Source organism: Antechinus flavipes, chromosome 3 (assembly GCF_016432865.1).
Source record: "Antechinus flavipes isolate AdamAnt ecotype Samford, QLD, Australia chromosome 3, AdamAnt_v2, whole genome shotgun sequence".
Lineage (NCBI taxonomy): Eukaryota > Metazoa > Chordata > Mammalia > Dasyuromorphia > Dasyuridae > Antechinus > Antechinus flavipes.
In genome coordinates, this window is record NC_067400.1 from 67164070 (window position 1) to 67185426 (window position 21357).

The 21357-nt window shown below is 39.6% G+C and overlaps 2 protein-coding genes across 14 annotated transcripts in view; one reads left to right on the forward strand and one right to left on the reverse strand.

Annotated features, from left to right (window-relative positions):
- Positions 1 to 16305, forward strand: part of MARCHF4 (membrane associated ring-CH-type finger 4) — a 122758-nt gene extending 106453 nt beyond the window's left edge. Inside the window, exons 4-6 of one of the 13 annotated variants that reach the window (XR_007951675.1) lie at positions 12930 to 13896; positions 13953 to 13996; positions 14117 to 16305. Coding sequence is in view for 1 of the 13 variants with exons in the window: in XM_051983583.1 (XP_051839543.1) it covers positions 12930 to 13309 (380 nt within the window). In the remaining 12 variants the exon portion in view is untranslated. Of the gene's footprint in view, positions 1 to 12929 lie in introns of all 13 variants that reach the window. The other 12 variants (XR_007951679.1, XR_007951682.1, XR_007951673.1 and 9 more) reach the window with 12 other exon arrangements.
- Positions 13642 to 14843, reverse strand: LOC127553133 (uncharacterized). The gene is made up of 2 exons (XM_051983584.1): positions 13929 to 14843; positions 13642 to 13842 (listed from the first exon to the last, which is right to left on the reverse strand). Exons 1-2 carry the CDS (start codon positions 14841 to 14843, stop codon positions 13642 to 13644), a joined length of 1116 nt encoding a protein of 371 aa, XP_051839544.1.
- Positions 16306 to 21357: the final 5052 nt, after the last annotated feature.

Sequence of the window (21357 nt, forward strand, 5' to 3'; positions counted from 1 at the left end):
TATTTTGCTAGTATTGAGAAATTTCCTCAACAATTTAGGTGGGAACTTCCCCAAAAACTTATACTCTTCTTTTCTTTCTTTTTTTTAAACTGGATTTTATTTTGTTTTCATGAAAACTGAAAATAATAATCTTTATAAAACTATCCCAGTTTCCAAATGACTGGTAAACATGAATTGGAGGGATTTTCTAAGACAGGCAATATTAGACTGGACACACATTCAATGGTCAAAGAGATGATTTCCTACTAAGTAGCCTTCAATATTTCTAGAATCTGTGATTTCCTCAGTGTGAGTCTCCCTTCAACAATGTAGATCATAATGCTTTATCCCTAAGCAGACAGTTTTTGTCAGTTGCTATAGCTGAAGTCTGCAGACCACCAGGTGAGGGGCCTTTCAAAAGTTAGAGAAGCCACCCCTTCCCAATCTATTCTTGAGGCTTTTTTGGCTTGGAAGCTCTTGCCAGGATTTGTGAGTTACCTCAAGACTTTAACAACCCAGACACCCAGACAAGCCTGGATGAAGCAACAGATTTTAAGGCTTTTTAAAATAATATGCATGAATATTATAAATGACGATAAACTTTTGATTATCTTTGGATCAATGATTCATTTTGTGGACCCTCTGGGGCAAAAATTCTTTATTTCCAGATCAATATCCTCTTACTATTCAGCACAAGTGCAAAATCATGTCAACTGTTCATTCATGGTATGCTCGGGGAATTAATGTGACTGATTTAAAAAAAAAAAAAAACATAGCAGAACTGAGCCATCTAAATGAATCTTGTCCTCTTCAAAGGTTACCTTGGTAGGCTAAATATGCATTCCAGTGATACCACCCTAGTTCAACACATTTTTAGGACCCTTCTTTGGATATTCTTGGCTGTACCTTGTTTCATTTTTCTGATTATTATGTAGACTAGTGGTCTTCATTCTTTAAGAGTACATTGGACATAAGGACAAGGTCAAAAGTCAAGTCTGGAGAATAATGTTGGTGATCATTTGGGTGTTAAAAACAAAACAAAACAAAACAAAACTGTGATTATAAAGTAATGAGGCTGATTTTTTTTTTAGAATGTCTTAAATTATAGAAAGGTAAATCTGAAAGATTCAAAAATGTTTTGACGGATGGCAGTCTCACCAGAATAAATAAGGTCATACCTTAAGCAAGAAAACAAATTGAGTAAAATTGTTCTAGGATTTTTGCTTAAAACAAAAACAAAAACAAACAACCCAGATTTGTTATTTTATGTGCATGTCTTACAGCAACAATTTTTAATATAACTGAAGCAATATCCAATTAAGAGGGAAAATTTACTGCAGTGATGAATACATGGGGGATCTCCAGCAGACAACTGAAAGACATGGCTTCAAATTATGCCTCTGATACTTACTAGTTGATTGTGGACAAGGCACTAAATCTCTAAGTCTAAGTTTTCTCATATATAAAATGGCATATAATAATAACTATATAGCACTTATCTTATAAAGCTGTTATAAGCCTCAAATAAAATAATATATTTTAAATACTTTGCAAGTATTAAAGTGCCTGTGAATGTCAATGGTGGTGGTGATTAAGTCCAGAGAAAGGGTTGCATGAAGCAAGTTTTGTATCACAGTTCTCTGATTCTTGGTAATTTGACCCGCTCAGAATCTACTTCTAAATCCTCTGTGCCTTCCAGAGATATATACTGGCAAGTGGATGCCAAGAATTCCCTCCAGTGGCCCAGCAGGCATTAGACTATGAACTTCTTGACAGCAAAGTCTGTCTTTTGCATGTCTTAATATCTCCAGAGACTAGCTCAATGTCTGGAACATATTAGCCACTTGATAAATATTTATTGACAGAATAACAATATCTCTCCTGAATCAGATTCTACAATAATCACTGGAAGATCCATAGATTTGCGATTCTAAGAAAAGACCAAGTATCAATTGTGATAGACAGTAATTTCAGGAAGACAAGCTCTTTCCTTCATGAGCTCTTTCTACTTCATTGTACCCAGTCACTATTTTGAACTAAGCTGAAGAGTTTCTAGGGTCATCAGTGATTACCGACAACTAATATCCCAAGACATTGACATGGGCACAAATGAGAGAACAGAGAAGGTTTCATGAGTTGTTGTGTAGGGAACGCATCAATTGCTGATCATGTAATGACCTATTCTTGACATTATTTGTGTCTGAGACCCCAGCTTCTTGCATAGTCTAAGACACAAGGCTTTCTTACGTGTGTGTGTGTGTGTGTGTGTGTGTGTGTGTGTGTGATCTAATTCTAGAGCATATCATATGGGCAAGTTCAAGCTCACCAGCACAGAGCCCCATTGGTTTTATAAGCTCCTTATAAGGGTACTCAATAGGAAATAGCCAGCTGGTTCCCCCACCCCCCACAGTGGGGCTATTGAGCATACTTTAGTGGGCTCACAGCTCAACTGTTTTCCCTCTCTGATTGTGTTTATAATAACCATCAAGGCATTGATTAATCAAGCCTTACTGTACTCAATGAGATAGGTGAATGTGGGTCACTCCCAAATGGATGAGATCTTGGTACAGGGTTACTCCTATTTATGGCACAAGGAAGTTGTGGGTAAATTGCCTTTATGAATACAAATGATTACGTATATTATTGCTGTGGAAAAAGCCCCCTGAACTTGTCTTGACTGGTTCAGGGCTACAGAAAGGTCTTTATTATTGTCTTCCAATGATGCTGTCCTTCATTTATATGGATTTTGGTCATATTTCTCAGAATTGAAGAATTTGAGAATAGGAATGGACTTCATTGGCCATACCTGAGAAGTGGTCATCCAACCTCTGTTTAAAGACCTTTGTAGGCAAGCTAATGAACAGATACTTTATTTTATGAGGCGTTGGATGGAGGATAGTGGAAAGTACGAAAGAATGTCTTGAATTTCATTTTTGAATTAGGTAGAGGTTCTTCCTTCTCTTCTAGAAAGAGTTCATGGAGAAATGGGGCTAGAGCAACAGCTGCTTAAATAATGGGAACAAGTGGGTGGACAAAGTGTAGGAAGCTGTCTCAGGCATATGGTATTATCTTACTCACAGTTTACTTTGCTCAGGCCCTCCTTTCCCTGGAATGTTACTGAATTTTCCTTCCTCATTTTCTTCTAATGCTAGGAAAGCAAAATGTGGGGAGGTTGCCACTCGCATACAATACAACCTTCTCCCCCAGCAGCATCTGTACTGTATCTATGTTTTATACTGTCACAATAATATGTTACATTGTACATATAGTACACATACATTGTATATGTTCATCATACATACATTATACATACAACAATATAATGCAGTATATTTTGTAGTGTCAAAATAATATATTGTATGTGGTGATTCAAGATAATTCCAATAGACTTGGGAAGGAAAATGCCCTCCGTATCCAGAGAGAGAACTAGGTTGACTGAATGTGGATGGAAGGATAACATTTCTATCTTTTTTGAATGTTTATTTGATTGGTTTTTTTCTTTCTCATGTTTTTTTTTTCCCTTTTGGTCTGATTTATATATGTTTAAAAGAATTGCACGTATTAACCCATATCAGATTGCTTGTGAAGGGGGAAGGTAAAGAAGGGATTTGGATCACAAAGCCTTACAAAATGAATGTTGAAAACTATATTTTCATGTAATTGGAAAAATAAAATGCTATTGAGAAAAATATATATTACACTGTACATACAGAACATTTACATTGTATACATAATAATACATAGCAATATACACACAGTACATTTTGTACTGTCACAGAAATAAGAAAAGTAGGGTGGTTGAGTTATGGCTGTTGAGAAGCCCTTTAGCTTTAACTTTAGATTGGAGCAATAAATCCAGACAGCTTTCCTCTCTGGGGCTTTCTTCAGCTGGCACTTATAAGCACCTAATTAGATTTATAATATTTTATATCTTTCAGGTATATAATTGTTTGCATGTTGTTTCCCCTGTTAGAATGGGAACTCCTTGAGGGTGAGTGGCAAGTTTTTGCTTTTCTTTGTATACTCAGCTGGTACCTGGCATTTAGTTAAGTACTTAATAGTCAGTTAAGCATCTACCAAGTTCTGGATATTGTGCTTTGCATCAGGGTCACAAAGAACAGTGAAAGGTAAAAGTTCCTTCAAGGAACTCGTAGTCTAATGAGGGAGACAGCATACAAATAAGTGTGTTAGATAAATTGGGGATAATCTATAGAGGAAAGGTCCTTGAATTAAAGTGGATGAGGAAAGGTTCACTGACTGAGGAGCAAAGCAACCATATTGGTGCTTAGATGCTGCCTATGTGTCCCTAGGCGGTTTGCTGGGCTGTGTCCTACTGCCAAGTAGTGCAAAGAAAAGCCTAACAGGACATGACAGTGATGAACTTGTGCCATGAGTTCACTGAGAGCTGCATCTTGGATAGCATTTTCTAGACTTTATTAATGCATTTTTTATATCCTAGTCTCTTTCCTGCAATTGCTCCCAATAGAAACTTCCTTTATAACAGCAATCCAAAATGGTATTCAATATAGCAAATATAAGTCACAAAAATAGGTGCCATTTCACATCCATAATGTACTACTTCTTTTTGGAGGGGAAGTATGATCCACTATCAGTTTTCTGGAACCACTATTGATTGTTGCATTTGTCTGAATTCTGAGATCTTTAGTGGTTGTCCATTGTAATCACTGTGCATACAGTATTATTATCCTCATTTTGCTTCATTTGTTCTGAATCAGGTCATACAAGTCCTCAGTGTATACTGCAAAGAGCACTTGATCTGAAATCAGGGAACCTAGGTTTAAATTTTGATTTTGCTATGTTCCTTCCAATATGACCTTGAACAATCAAATGCCTATTTTGAGAAGGCACTTTTAGATGCTAGGAAAATCAAGAAAAGGAAGCAGCTCCTGTCTTCAAAGAGGTTACATTCTACTGGGGGAGGAAGGGCATATAATATATGCATAAGTATATATGAAATAATGCAAAGTGAATTCAAGAGAGAGAAACTGGGAGGAAGGGTTCAGGAAAACTTCATGTTGCCATCTGAATTGTATTTTGGAAGAGGGTAGGAATTTCTGTGAGACTCAGGTGATGAGGGAATGCATTAGAGACTTGAAGAACTCCTTATGTAAAGTCAGAGATGTAGAGGATGGAAAGATGTAGATAGGGAACAACTCCTAAGTTAGTTTGACCATAATGAAGAGTGTAGGAAAGACATGACAAAAGACTAGAAAGATAAGTGGGGGCTAGATTGTAAAGGGCTTTAAATGCCAGGCTGAGATTATATTTTATCCTAGAGGCAAAAGAAGGGAATTTATTTAGTAGATTGAAGGAGTATGACAATCCAATAAAGGGTACTGAGAAAGAACATTCAGATAGGGAGAAGAAATGAAAAAAAAGTGTCAAAGAAGTGAAAGGAAGAAAAATGTTTGGGAGGAGTAGGTGGCTGACAGTGACAAAAACTATAGAAGATCAAGGAGGATGAGTACAGGGAAAAGATCAATGGATTTATCAATTTATTGATCTTTAATAATCAGGGGAAAAAGTGTTTTCAGTCCGGTGAAGTCAAGAACCAGACTTCAAGGGGTTAAGAACTCAATGGGAGGTAAGGATATGGAGACAAAGAATATAGATAACCTATTATAGGAATTTGGCTGTGAAAACGAAAAAAAGAGATATAAAGTTATTTTGAGAAAAGAGCAAATGAAGAGGTTGGGGTTGTAAGCTCCTTGATGAAAGGGGTTGCCTCCCTCCCCTTCTTATTTCTTTTTCCAGTGCTTAGCACAGTGCCTGGAACATCGTGGGCACTTAGTAAATGTTTATTGAATTAAATTGAATTGAACCAATGTTTGGTAGGCATTTCCTCTCTGAGAGTTCTGTATAAAATGTAATCCCAGAATCAGTTCCTCTCCTTACATTACATGGCATCATCTGCTTAGCCAGCTCCCGGTTGATAGATACCTTCAAGAGTGTTTTCTGAGTTCCCCTCTCCCTGTTAAAGAATTCCAAAATCAGAGTTCATAGGACCTTGCCACCATTTCCCAGATTAATGGAACAAGAAGAAGGGATTGACACACTGCCCATTCCAGATCTCTATTCTACCACTAGTAGTCAACAACCTCTCTTTGAAATCCACATTATAGATACATTATTCTTTCTCTTTACTCAATACTATCATCTATCATTTTCTAGGATACATCCATTAATGATTTGGTTACCTGGTTCAGTTTTACTCTCCACTTACCATGCAATTACAGGACATATGTGTTTGATAGGATCTCAAAGATCATCTAATCCAATCTCTGCCACACTATAGTCCCTCGATAACCTCAATGACATGTGATCATTGAGCTTAAAGAATCCCATTCCTTGCAACCATCCTGGCCAAGTTCCATAATTATCTATCTTTCTAACATCCTGGTCTCAAAACTCCTTGACTTTTCAACTTCAGTCACTCTATTTTTACTGTACTTTAACAAGACATCTGAGATCGCACCATCATTCAGGATTACTCCAACCTAATATTGATATTGATCTATGTCCCTTCAGACCACAATCTTTTGCCCTTCTACCTCCATCATTCTCTCCTTCCCAATACATGGTCTTTATTGACTCTCACATTTTCTTCCACTTCCCCATCCCCAGTTGAGTTTTTTTTGCCCCTTTACCTAACCTGAACACTATGGTTAGCTATTTCATTGTTTGATGCTATCCTTGAAGCCTTTAAAAAATTCCTTATTCTGTTTTCATTCTAATAATCCTAGTTTGCCCTATAATTCACTTTTCCTGTTCTGGTGTTCAGGCTGCCAAGAAGTTAGTAGAAAAAACCATGAATCCATGTTAATTAGTTTCACTACAAATTCATGCTTTTTAAACTTAACTGGGTTCTCAATGAGGCTCAGTTTTCCTCTAAAAATCATTTCTTACTAATTCCCTATCACATTCCCCAAAGCAGCTGTTTAAACCTTTCCCACTCTCCTTGATTCTTTCCTCCATTCCTCTGTCTGCAGATTATGTCTTCTATTTATAGAGAAGATGAAGGGTATCTATTATGAGCACACTTAGGCTAGTACTTCCACATCTCAAAAATTCTGTGTTTTCACCTTTCTTCCCCTGCTACCTCTGATGAAAACTTTAGAATCCTGCTTACCATTAACCTTAAATCTGTTCCCACTCAAATCCATCTTCCAGAATTTAAAATTAGTCTTGCATGCAATTTTGATGACATCTTATCCTTGCTCAAAATTCTCCCACATTAACTCCAGAATAAAGGCTATAGTACTTAGAATAGCCTTCAAAGCCCTCCTGAATCTAGTTTTTCCAGCACTGCCTCACAATAGTTTCCCTCACTTTACTATCCTGCCAAATGGATTACTGATCATTTCTCAAATCCATTCCAATTTTTTAACTCGATGAACTTTTTCTCTACCTACCTCTACTTTTGAAATATTGTTCATTCTTCAAGTCCCAGCACTGAAAACAACAAAAACTAGCATTTGTAGAGTACCTACTATGTGCCAGGCACTTTGCAGAAATTATCTATTGCTGAAGACTTCCCTGCGGTAGCATGGTATAGTGGATAAATGACCTTGGAGACAGACAAAGCTGGGTTCACATCCTGCCTCTAGAAGCATAAGTGCTGTGCGACTCTGAACTGGTTACATCTTTGTGTTCTAGGAAAGGTGTCAAACTACCAGGGTAGAAAGATTTTCTCGTGTGGAAGTTCTCTATACTAAGAAAATCCACAAATCTTGTCCATACTTATTAATGTATACAACACATGTCTGATCTTCCCCTGGCCAAATCAGAAAATATTTGTGAAGTGCTCAGTACCTGGCACATAGTGGAGCTTAATTAATGCTTGTTTTTTCCCTTTCCCTCACAAACTACAACTTTCTTGAGAACAAGGGCTATATCTTTTTAAATTTTATTTTTATATCCCAATCCTTCTCTAGCACAGAACTTTGCACATAGTAGGTATTCAACAAATGTTTCTTGAATTGAATGGAACAGAGAAGAGTAGGCTTTATCTAACATCAAACAGCTATCATTGTCTTAGAATGCTGGCTTTTGAATTGGGAAGATTGAAGTCTGGATATGGTCTTCAGCAAATAAATTACCTTTTCTTAGTAACAGTTTCATCATCTATAAAATAAGCATAGTAATATCTCTACCTCCCAATATTTTTGTGAAGATCCAGTGATTTGAAATATATGTATGTTTGTGTATATGTAGATATAATTTTGAAAACTCTAAAGTGCCATGAAAATGTCAATTATTGTGTTCTGGCCACATGGGCTCCATGCTGAAGAAAGGGTTTTTCAGTCTTCCTGAAAATAATCTATAGAGAAAACCATGTGAAGTGTACCTAATTTACCTCACTTTGCAATACATGAGTTTTTTCTACCATATTTCCTACTTTGAGAAGTGCACATTCCCTTGGGATTCTTGGACCTCTAAAAATATTACATGAATGTCCCTCATGGAGATACTTTGGGATCTACCAATTTATCATTTTCTGCCAAAGATTTATCTCATCTATCCCCACAAGGTGACAAAATGGTTCATAAGACTGATAACAGTGGGGGAAATGGGGTCCAGAAAAGATGTGGCACTTGACCATTGTCAATGGCACATCTAGGAAAAGAGCTATTGCCCTCATCTGGGTACTCTGCCGACTTGGACTAATGATGCTTTCATGAAGAGAAGGAGAAAGGAAAGGGAATAAGCATTTTTAAAGTACTTACCATGTGCCAAGCACTGGTTAAAGGCTTTACAAATATCTCATTCAATTTTCACAACAACCTGAGGTAAGTACTGTTATTCTCATTTTACAATTGAGGAAACTGAGACTGAGAAGAGTTAAAAGGCTTGCCTAAGGCCCCATGATTAGTAAATATCTGAGGCTGGATTTGAACTCATTTCTTCCTGATTTCAGGTCCAGTGCTCTTTGTACTTTGGTACCACTCAGATTCTTGAAGGCCTTCCTGACTATTTTGTACCATCCAAAAAGCCATCTCCCTGGGAGTGACCAGGATGGAAACATAATGAGAAATTCTGACTTCCCACTAGCCCAAGAAAATTCTACTTCTAAACCTTCAACCAGGGGTTTGGGTGTTTAAGAAGAATATCCAAAGTGAGGGGCACTCCAGAAGCCTGCTTGCTCAAGAGGCTCTGGCAAAAGGCCCAGAATGGAGTAGGGCTTAGTGAGTACATTTCCACCTTCTCCAGCATCCTTCAGAGAACCTTAGGAGCAAAGCTTGCCAAGTGCTGGGAAGTAGGGATAACCAGGCTCATACTGTCCCTTGTCTGGCGATGCTCAAGCAGCCAACAGCATTGCCAATCTGGCACTTCCCAGTAATGGCAGGTCCACTAAAAATAACCTGCTGTGTCTATTGCCTCCTACATGTGCCTGATGTTCTCTCCAGGGTGATATATATGTACTGGCACTCAGAGGGATAGAATTGGGGACCTGAAGAGCTAGAGCCTTGAGAAACGGGGTTCTCCAGGTTCTACCTGACATCAAGCCTGGATACAATGATGGAGTTCCACCAGGAGTTTCTCTGGCCCAATGCTACCTGATTTCACTTTTGGAAGTAGTGTGGAAATCAGATCAGAAGTAGAAGTTGGGGAAAAGGACAGTAAAGGCATCACTTTGAGGGGAGGGGAAAAGAAATAGGGGCTATAGCAGGGTATTAGATAAGGAGGGACAAGGGCTGGTGGGGACGTTGTGAGAGAGGAACAAAAACTGTGAGGACATTGGAGGGGAAGGCGGGCAGGAGCTGAGTTCAGGTCCAGTGTTCTATCCATTATACCACTTAGCAGCCTGCCTCCCTATTATTACCAGGCCAGCTTCACCTGATAAAGTAGCAAACTCAATAAATGTGCTAAAAAGCTTTGAGGATGAGCAATTTTTAAGATTGCCTTATACTTCTCCAGCGGTTGCATTCAAAGCTGGATTTTGAAAAACAAAGCTTTGCATAGTAAAAATGATAACTCTGTAATAAGAAGTTAAGAAGGATAAGTGACCTCCCACTGGAGTTCTGAGTGGGCTCACTGATGGGGGCAAGGGCTCCCAGATTGCTCATAAGGTTTCTCAAGAGGCTGATTCAGCCACAAGTGGCTGCTCTGTAGCAGATGGCTGCTTTTCCCATCTAGCACTAGGCCCATGGTTCTATGAAATAAACTGAACCTTCACCAGGGACAGAGCAAGAAGTAGTTGCAAAACCAATCAGGAGAGGGGAAAGAACTTTTGCCGGGAAAAGGTCTGAAACCTAGAGGCACAAGTATGGAGAAACTGTTGAATCCCCATCGCCACATAAAAGAAAATATTTACTCTGCCCCACCCCCCCAATGGCATACTACCTCATCCGCTACCCAGACTGTCTGACCTGAGGAGCAGGCTAGAATTCATGTATTCGGGACTCCTGGCAGGATAGAGAAAGTACCCAATTATCTCTGGTCAGCCCTGCCCACCTAGGAATACTATCCTACCAAAAAGAAGAGCTCTAAGAGTTCTCAAGCAGCTGAAAAGATGAAGAAGGCAATCTGAGGAAAATAGGTCCCTCACTGCATTCATAACAGGTGCTAGGCACATGATCGATGCTGTAGAGACACTTGTAGAACTTAATAGTTTCTTGGGAAAACCATTTGTATCTTTAAGCCCATTTCTTTTCGTGGCAAATACTCTCATCTTTTCTTCTTTGATTTTTTTTCCTGTTCTCTCTTTCCCTCTATACTACTCTTCATTCTTTTCTCCTTTCCGCCTCTTTTTATGTTTTCTTTCTCCTCCTCCCCTTATCCACTTCTACCTTTCTCATTATCAAGATCATATTACTTAGAACTAGAATGAACTTAAGGGATCCTCAAGTCCAATCCCATCTTTTTACAGATGAAATCAGGGAGATTACTCTTTCAAAGTCACACAGCTAACAGGAAGCAGAGCTACTAAAGTGTTTCCACTTCCAGGTCCTGTGCCCTCTCTGATACACCAAAGCTTTTTAAACTGTGGGTTATAACCCTATATGGGTTTACATAACTGAATGTGGGGATCATAAAATTATGGTTTATTATCAGTGAATGTTTGATTAGTATACCTATTTTATATATCTATACACCTGGAGTTACATAAAAATTTCTTGGATAAAAGGAGGTCAAGGGTGGAAAAAGTTTTAGAAAGCCTTATATCACAGTTCCCATATACTCCACTCATAGCCAGTTTCCTCCCTATCTTCTGTGAATATTTTAAAATGGACAAAAAGTTTTTTTTTTTGCTTTTCTTATAGCCAATCGTTTTTCAACTCTCATAAAGCTATAATTTGGGTGAGACAAATGGAGCAAAGGAAGAATAATAGTCATTCACCTCACTCATGCCCATGGAGTAATATAGAAATGGAAGCTTAGCAACATTAGCAAGAGTAAGAAATAAACTGAGAAGCATCCCACTAAAAGAAAGCTCCTCCCTGGTCTTGCCAGTATGTGTTTCCCTATAACTATAGCTTCTCTTGGGACTTGAGTTAGAGCATTCCCACAGAATCAAGAGTCCATTTAGTGCTGATTGCCCGAGGTACACAAAATTGGTAGTTACAGCTCAGCTCTCAATCTCATCTCCAGTTGACCACTTCCTGATTCCCACCCAGTGCAAAGGAATCAATAAGCAATTTACAGAATGGCAGCGACAGAAACTAAGAGCAGGATCAGGGGAAGTGGAAGTGAATGATGATGGTCTGAGCTTTTTCTCAGCAAGCAAGTATTATCTGAGAAAACAGGTGCTTGTTCCCTTTGGCCACCTATCCATTAATATGGTGTAATTACCTCTCAAGCAGTAGACATTTAGATAATTAGAAGGCATAATACAGGCAGGATATTTAAACCATTCTCTTCAATCAGATTACACAATCACTATAACAAAGAATTAATTAGAAATTATGTCAATTACTATTATTGGAAATAACCATTTGGCAATTTGAAAAAATTCTTCTTCTTCTCCTTCTCCTCTTCCTCCTCTTACTCCTGCTCCTCCTCCTCTTCTTCCTCCTCCTCCTCCTCTTCCTCTTCCTCCTCTTCCTCCTCCTCCTCCTCCTCTTTTTCCTCCTCCTCTTCCTCCTCCTTCTTCTCTCATAGACCTTTTGTAATCTCATAAAAGTAAGGCCTTCTCAAAACAAGGTCTTTAAATGCATAAAGTCAAAATTATAGATGACAAAGGAAACCAATCATCAGTTTTCAATTATCAAAAAATTGTTAAATTAAAACAAGTTCATGAACCCCAAATTAAGAACTTCTGTCTATTAGAGGGTCTCTAAGGTCCCTAATGATATTCTAAGTCTTTATTAAAGAACATCTTCACTAAAGTCCAGCTTCAATATTTGATCTGGGTATAGATATGACATCAGGTTTTCGAAGCTGTGTAAACAGACTATAAGCCTTGGAAGGTTTTACTCTACTGGAAAGTACTGGTTTCAAGAAAGATTTTTGTAACAAAAGTCAGAGGATCTTTCTATTTAAATTTTTGAAGGTGCATATCACCATCACTAACTTAATCCATCTTTCTCTCTCCCTCTCTCCCTCCCTCCTTCCATCCTTCTTTCCTCCCTTCTTTCCTCCCTCCCTTCCTTCCTTCCTTCCTTCCTTCCTTCCTTCCTTCCTTCCTTCCTTCCTTCCTTCCTTCCTTCCTTCCTTCCTTCCTTCCTTCCTTCCTTCCTTCCTTCCTTCTTTCCTTCCTTTCTTCCTTCCTTCCACTGGCACCTTGGGAGAGGTTGCCTGTCTAGACTTAAGAAAATGGTAGAGGGAATGTTGATATTACAGATTATACAAAAGAGTGCTTCCTGTGTACACATTTTCACTTTTGGAGAGTGCCATTTATCTATCGGCTCACCTCTGCTTGTGCTGCTTTCTTGCATTTCCCTCTGTCTTACGTGGCCTTTCCTCTTTCCCTCCTTCTGTCCCTTCAGGCCTGATCATCCACGAGGGGCCATCCGTGTACCGGATCTTTAAAAGATGGCAGGCTGTGAACCAGCAATGGAAAGTGTTGAACTATGACAAGACAAAGGACATCGAGGACCAGAAGGCCGGGGGCAGGACAAACCCCAGGACCTCCTCATCCACACAGGCCGACGCCGCCGCCCCAGAGGAGGAGGCGGTGGGCAACCCTGCCCAGGCCGACATTGGCGGCGGCGGCGGGAGCAGGGCCCCCAGCCACCCCTCTGGCCCTCTGGCCGATCACCACTGTGCTTACACCATCCTGCACATCTTGAGTCACCTGAGACCTCATGAGCAGCGGAGCGCCTCCGGCGGCAACCGAGAGCTTGTCATGAGGGTCACGACGGTCTGAGAGCGGGGAGCGGGAGGGGCCGTAGCCGTGAGAGCCTGGGAGCCCGGGACCAGCCGGGGGGCAGGACCGACGTGGGCACGCGTCAGCCGAGGGGAGGGAGGGAGAGCAGGTGGGAGAGGGTGCGGGAGGAGGAGAGGCTGGGGCTGGGGGCGGAGGGGCGGAGGCGGCTCGCCTTCCTGGGAATCCTCCGAGGCGACACTCCGCTCTGCGCCCGAGGAGCCCTCTGGGCAGTTGGTGTTTTCCAGGGAGTAAACTCTCCTTAATAACAGAAACAGACAAACAAACAAACAAAAAACACACAAGCAAACTCGACAACTAAAGTACAATGCAAACTAAAGCAAAAGCACACGGGAACACACACATGCAGACACATATGGGCAGACACACGTACTGAAATACAGGCAGACATGTGGACACACAGAGATATAGACAGGCGGATATGTGTACAGAAATACAGGCAGACAGGTGGACACACAAGTGGACACACATACAGAGATACAGGTGGATTCAGGTACAGATACAGGCAGACACAGGTGGACACACGTACAGAGATAAAGGCAGACACGTGGACACAGAGATATAGACAGGTGGATATATGTACAGAGATATAGGCAGACATGTGGACACACAGAGATATAGACAGGTGGATATATGTACAGAGATACAGGCAGACAGGTGGGCACACAAGTGGACATACATACAGAGATACAGGTGGACACAGGTACAGATACAGGCAGACACAGGTGGACATGTGGACACACAGAGATATAGACAGGTGGATATATGTACAGAGATACAGGCAGACAGGTGGACACACATACAGAGATACAGGTGGACACAGATACAGATACAGGCAGACACAGGTGGACACACATACAGAGATACAGGCAGACAGTGGACACACATGCAAACACACAAGCAGACACATGTATAGAGATACAAGCAGACATAGGCGGGCATATACATGTAGACACATATGGGCAGACATGAAGGTGGACACATGTATAGAGAAAAAGGAAGGCAGGTGAATACACATATAAACACATGCAGTCAGATACAGGTGGACACACACATTCAGACACCCACAGGAGAATACACAGGTGCAGACACATACAGGCAGACACTGGTGGGCATGCATGTACAGAGTCACAGGTGGACACATGTACAGAGAGATAGGCAGGCATAGATGTATACATGTATAGACACAGACGGACACACATGTACAAACATACAGGCAGAAACACAAGTGGACACTACAGACATGCAGGTAGACACATGTGCAAATATATAGACAGAAGCACAGGTGAACACATACAAACAGGTAGACACACATGTACAGACATATAAGCAAACATACAGTGGATACATACAGGCAGAGACACAAGTGAACACACACAGACACAGATACACACATACTAACACAGGGGTAGACACAAGTAAACACACACATACAGATATACAGGCAGATACACTGGTTGTTATATGTACATATATATTTAGGCAGAAACACAGGTGGACACACATATACAGACATACAGGCAGGTATACAGGTGGACACATGCAGATACAGGCAGAAACACAAGTGGAAACAGATGCAGACACATAGGAATGGCTACACACAGGTGTACACACATAGGAACACAGGGGGATATCCACAGGTGAACACACACACACACACAAAACAACTGGTGGAGGCAGTGCAGGGATGGGGACCAAAGTGGTGTGTCTGTTGTCAAGAACAGCAGCTCTCTTGACTCACGTGTGCAAGCACGCAGATGTGCACACATGCAAACACAAGCACATGGGAAGGGAGATAAAGTGTGAAGATGATTGAAAGATGACAAGTATTTGTTGCCCTGTTTTGTTTCTATCTTTGGGTTTGTTTTGTTCTCTCCGGGCCATGGACAGTGGACAGTGGGCAGCGGGCAGTGGGGAGGGACTAGAGGGTGGGGCAATGGGTGGGAAGGGAGGGCAGGGTTTGAGTGCATCTCTTAAGAGCCTTGGGCTTTTCCTGGCTGGCAGTATTAACATACTTATCTGGTCTTAGGGGGGGCATTAGGGAGGGGAAAGTATTGACTTTAGGGAGGGGTAAATTTCTTAGTGTGAATGGTTAAAGGTGGTGAGTATCTCTCTGCCCCCTGCCTCAAAGACAGGAGACCCTATTTTGAGCGTATTACCCAAAAAGTTTGGGTTTAGAATTGGGCTTTCTTGTGCCCCCATAACCAGTATTTTAAGGCGATTTGACTCAAAAAAGTATTTATGGGGGAAAAAACCAACAACTAAGCACATGTACACTTTTAAAACAATAACAAGCAAAAACAAAATAAACAGAAAAAGTACAGCTTTCCCGTGGGTATCTCAAGCACAGTCCTGCTGCGGTCACAACCTTCAAAGTTGCCAATCCAGGAACGTAGCCTTCCCAGCTAACCAAACTCTACCCAAGGGCAAGGGTAAAGCTAATGTGCCACATTCCCCCACCTTGAAGTGATTGCACAAACCCAGGTCCCCCACCATAGAAGGGCACCCTCCTATCCCAATCTCACCTCCAGAGAATTGCGTTAGGATGAAAGGTAGGTGGGAGCAAAGAGGGGAGAATCAGGCAAAAGGCAGGAGGAGAGATGGGTATAAGTAGTCCCTGCTGCTTCTTTCCATCTGTAAAAGGCAGGTCAGACTTACCTCCGTGCCCAGAAGACTGATGTACCACCTGCTCCTCCTATATAGCCAGACAGCCCTGGTTGTCTGAGGCTGGTGGCCAGGCCACTGGGTCCCTAAGAGCCTACATGGCCATCTAAGGGATCCTGATCATGTCAGTCCCTACCAAAGCTTGGGATTAACTGATCTTCAGAGTTTCTTCAATGCACAATGGCTGAGTCATCTATGGGTATTAAAGGGACACTGTCAAGTACTTTTTTAACTAGTTTTTAGGGTTTTTTTTAACTCTCCATTGTTTGTAATATTCTCTTAAAAGCTTGAAAATAAAATTTCTTTCCCTACCACTAGTGTCTTTTTCCATTTGATATCATGGTCTTCTCCTCTCTAGTTCCCAAACGACATAAAGGCAAGACTTTGGGCAAGTCACTTAACTCCTGTTTCCTCAACTATAAAATGGGGCTGATAATAACTCCTACCTCTGAGGGTTGTTGTGAGGATCAAATGGGAAAATAATTGTAAAACATTTAGTGCAGTGCCAGGTATTTAGGCTCAATATAAATCTTTGTTATCATTATCATTATTATTGCTGCTGCTGCTACTGTTACTGCTACTGTTACTACTAAAATACTGTTACTATTACTGCTACTTCCACCACCACCACCACCATTACCACTATTACCACCATTACTGCTACTACTACTACTACCACCACCATCACCATCACTACCATTACTACCATCTCACCACCACCAGCACTACTTGTTACTACTACTACTTCTACTGCTTCTGCTACTACCACCACTACTACTTTCTGTTACTACTATCTTTCTGTTACTACTTCTATTCTTAGTACAGTTGTCTTCTTTTGGAAGATATCCAACTTAATGTGTCCTTCCTAAACAAGCACACCGACAACTGAAAACAAGGCTTTGGATACAATTTAACCAGGGCAGAATATGGTAAAAGCATCATTTTTATTTCAGCAGTCATGACTCTTTTAACATGGCTAATCTTGTTTGCCTCAGTTTTTTTATCTATGAAATGAACTAGAGAAGGAAACAGTAAACTATTCCAGTATCTTTGCCAAAAAAACAAAAAACCAAACAAAAAAATGGGGTCATGAAGGGTTGGACATGATTGAAATGACTGGATGACAGCCCCCTAAAAATCTATGTCATTAGTTTTATGAGGTAGCTTATCATTTTGTTTACTCCTATTTCAATTGCAGTCCACCAAATCCTGAACTGAACTGGACAAATGAGATGGAGAAGGAAATAGTAAACTACTCCAGTATCTTTACAAAAACAAAACAAAACAAAACCAAAAAACCAAATGAGGTAATAAAGGGTTGGACATCACTGAAATGACTGAATGACAGCAAAAAAAAAAAAATTCATTAGTTTTATGATGTAACTTATCATTTTGTTGACTCCTATTTCAATTGCAGTCCGCCTGAACTGAACAACTGAAGGTTATACAGGTAACCTTCTATTTATCTTGTGAAATCTGTTTTTTCCAAACTTAAGTGTGAAACTTTATGTTTATCTCTATTAAAGTTTCCTTTTATTAGATTTAGTCCAGCAGAGATCTTTCTAGATCCTGGCTCGGTCACACACTATGTTAGCTTTCCTTCCCAACTTGGTCTCATCTGCAGGTTGGATGGGTGCCATCTAAGCTCTTGTCCAAGTCATTGATTAAAAAGGTTAAGTAGCACAGGTAGGACCAAGCAGGGATCGCTGGGATCCTACAGTGGAAACCTTCTGCCAAGTTGGCATTAAACCATTATTGACTGTTCTTTGAGTCAAGTCATTCAATCAGTTCTGATTTCATCTAATTAAACTGTCATCTAGTCTACATCTCCCCATTTTTCCCCAGAAGAGTAAAATGGGATACTTTAGCGATTGCTTTGCTGAAATCAATAGCTATAATTTACCAAACTCCATCTACCCTCAGCATTCCCTGATTTATTTATTTAGTGATCTTAGCAAAAGAAGAAATCTGGTATGATCTTTTCTAGATGAAGGAAGCCATGCTAATTTTTTGGAGGGGTAGAGTGGGGTGACCACAGCTTCCGTTTTTTACTAGATTTTCATTATTCACCTCTTTAATCATTTCTTCTAGAATTTTGCTAGATATTGAAGTCAAGCTCATAGGAGCCTATAAAAGTTTGCAATTCTATTATTTTCCCTTTTTAAAGAACTGGGACAATAATATTTGCCCTTCTCGAGTTCTGAAATACTTCTCTTGTTCTCTGTCATCTTTCAAATATCATCCAGTTACTCAGTGAACATATCGACTAGTTCTTTGCAGTTGATCTGGGCCTCCTGATGTGAATTCACCATAGGCACTTAGGTATAGTCTTACTCCCTTCTTCTTCATCTTTATTATCAGTTCTCTATGAACCATTCTTATTCTATCCTTCCTGGCATGGAAATCATTCTCCTTGGTAGAATTGAATGATTGTGCCTTACCTCTGCTATCAATTACCATTCTTCCAAGCAAACTCTTCTAACAGTCCTTTCTCTTCTTTTATTATTCTCTTTTCTCCAATATACCTTCAAAAACAAACTATGATCTTAGGTTTTTTTGTGTTTTTTGCCAGCCTCAACTCATTCTGAGCTTTACAATTTCTGACAGTTCTAATCCTCTTTCCATCTTTTGTTTGTACCTTTAAAAACCCTCTAAATAGGATGAACTCTAAGAGTGAGTAGAATAAATTCCCATCATTTCTACCCTAGAAACAACTCTTCCTCCTTAGTGAAAAAAACATATCCAGAATATAATTTCCCCTTGCTAGTTCCTCTACCATGTAAAAGATGAAATCGTCATTAAGGCAAGTCAAAAAATCATTTGCAAGAGTCAGAAAAAGCTCTAGCAGATGTCCAGATAGCTAAAGTCCTAAATATGACTTCATGATAATTTTATGCCTGAATCAGGTGTTTCCATATAGAACCTTCACCCAGTTATAACTTTTATCCAATCTAGTCTCAGTACACATCAAAATGTTCATGTTTATGTTAGTACTTTTACTTTGTTTTGCTCGATGCTTAAACTGTTGGCATTTGTGGACAGTTATTTTGAGGACTAGGTTTTTACTAATGACTTCTTTCCTGGATTCTTTCCTCTGTGGTTTTTTGGGTATTTCAAATGCATTTTTTCCTTCTTTGTAGCTACTTTCTACAGTATTTAGCTTGGTAGATATATATAGTTAATCTCCTTCAATCATTCATTTTAATGTAAAGTGCTTTTGATTAGATTTGCAAGATTCCAGGAAAATAGATTCTTACTGGCCTTTATTAGGTATACATCATATACATCATTACTGCCCAGGAATCTGTCATATCCAGATTTTAAGCCATGATTCAGAAATCCAAATACTACCCTCGGGTGCCATCTTTTTAACCAGTTAATCACATCCTGAATCAATATTTCTCTTGTATTCTTTGCCTTCAATGTGCAACAGTGACAAAATTACCACTGTGCCTCTATGATTCTCAGTTTCTTATCCAAGATTTGATCATCTTTGGCAATACTGTCTAGGTTCCTTCTGGCATCATCAACAAGATGATGCCAGGTGAATCATCAGACGGTGGTAGAAATCATCCATTTTGACAAGTTTGAATAGATATTCTGCACTGTCTTGGGTATCTGTCCCAGGAAGAAAACAGATCTTTTTCTACTGTTGTCTTTGGGTCAATATTGCCTTTGAGCACAGAATCACCCATCAACATACTCTTTTCTTTTTTTTCTGCCCTTTATTGAATGATTCCACTTGATATCTTCTGTAACTGTAATAGTACTCAAAAAACAAGTATCTACATTCTCCTCAATGTTTCTACCTTCCTCCTATTTAGAAAAAGTCTCATTTTTTTTAGTTCCAAGTGTAGAGCTGTCCTTTTCCCTCCTTTTCTTCTCTGATATTTTCCCACTCTCCAATGTCCTGACAAGTTTTCCCTCTGCCATTTTAGATGCTCTTTGATCTCCTTCTCTTCTAAGACTGGAATAAATCTGCAGTTGGAACATAAATGACATCTGCTTGGCTGTGGCAGAAATATAAACATGTCACACTCAATACAAATCACTATGGAATTTTCCCTGTTGTCTGTGGTAGTTGAGATCAGAATTGCTTATGGTTATTTATTTCTTACCTTCTAGGCACAACAATAAGACATTTAAAATCTTTATTACTTATTAACAATTTGACAACCTCACTAACTTCCTTTCCTTTCCCTAAATACACAATTTGTCATAACTTTCTCATTGACATTTTATTTTACAAATTTATTTCACTTACCAACTTACTTTATCAATTTTATTTATCAATTTACTTACAAGTTGTTTCTTTTTCTTTTCTTTTTTTTTACTTTTTTTTTTCTTGTTTCTGTGTCATGACAAATAAGAATGAGTAATTTATTCAGGTCCTTTTTCCTCAAATCTTTTCCTCTTTCATATTGAACACTTTTTTTTTTTAGCATGTAAATAGACTTATTCAATGACACAAAAGCTTGAATATCTCTTCTCTCATTTGTTCCCTGCCTTCCCTGACCCTCTCTCCCTCCCCACCTCCACCCCTTAGAGCAAAGAGAAAAGGGCTACTTTTCATGGAATTCTTGTGAAGAGTGAGACAGGTTGGGCTAAGACTCCAAACCAGGCTCATTCCTATACCCAACATCTTTTCCCCACATATGCCTTTTAGCGAGCCCAGTGGGGGAAGAAAAAGCTGCTGAGACAAAAACTATCAGTGGAGTGAATGAGCCCCCATACTCGTAATTAATCTCAGAATCCTCCCAGAATTTAAATAGCAGAGCCTTGAGGGAGCTCCCCAACTTTACTAAATGTGAAATTCAAAGACACAAGCTGAAATATCTCAGCATAGAATCTGACATCAAGACAAGCCTTTGTAAAGACTCCTAAAAATGGAAGAAAAAGAGAAGGAAAGTAAAGGGGTAAAGATTGAGATAAAGAGAGACTTACTGGCCCACCAAGAGCTAAATTACCTTAGGAATTTCCTTATAGGCAAATATCCCAAAGATAGGTTAGCCAAACAGCCTTTCAATAGTCAAATTTTGGTCTGTACCAATGATCAGATGAGATAAAGTATATCAAATATTTTATAAATCTTTTTTTTTAAAAACCCATGTAAAAAGTAATATTTTATTTTGCTAAGCCAGGTAATATAAAGAGCACTAAACTGGAGCCTGATTCTGGTCCTCATTAATTGGGTAACAACAGAGATTCAGATAGGGACTAGACTTAAGAACTCACTGACATAAGAATTTCCTAAATGAAGAAGTTCTTCAACCAGTACAAGGCAGTATCTTCTTTGAAACTTACAGTCTTAGAGTTCCCTATTCTAAGTGACTTGTTCAGAATCATACAGCCAGAATGTGTCAGAT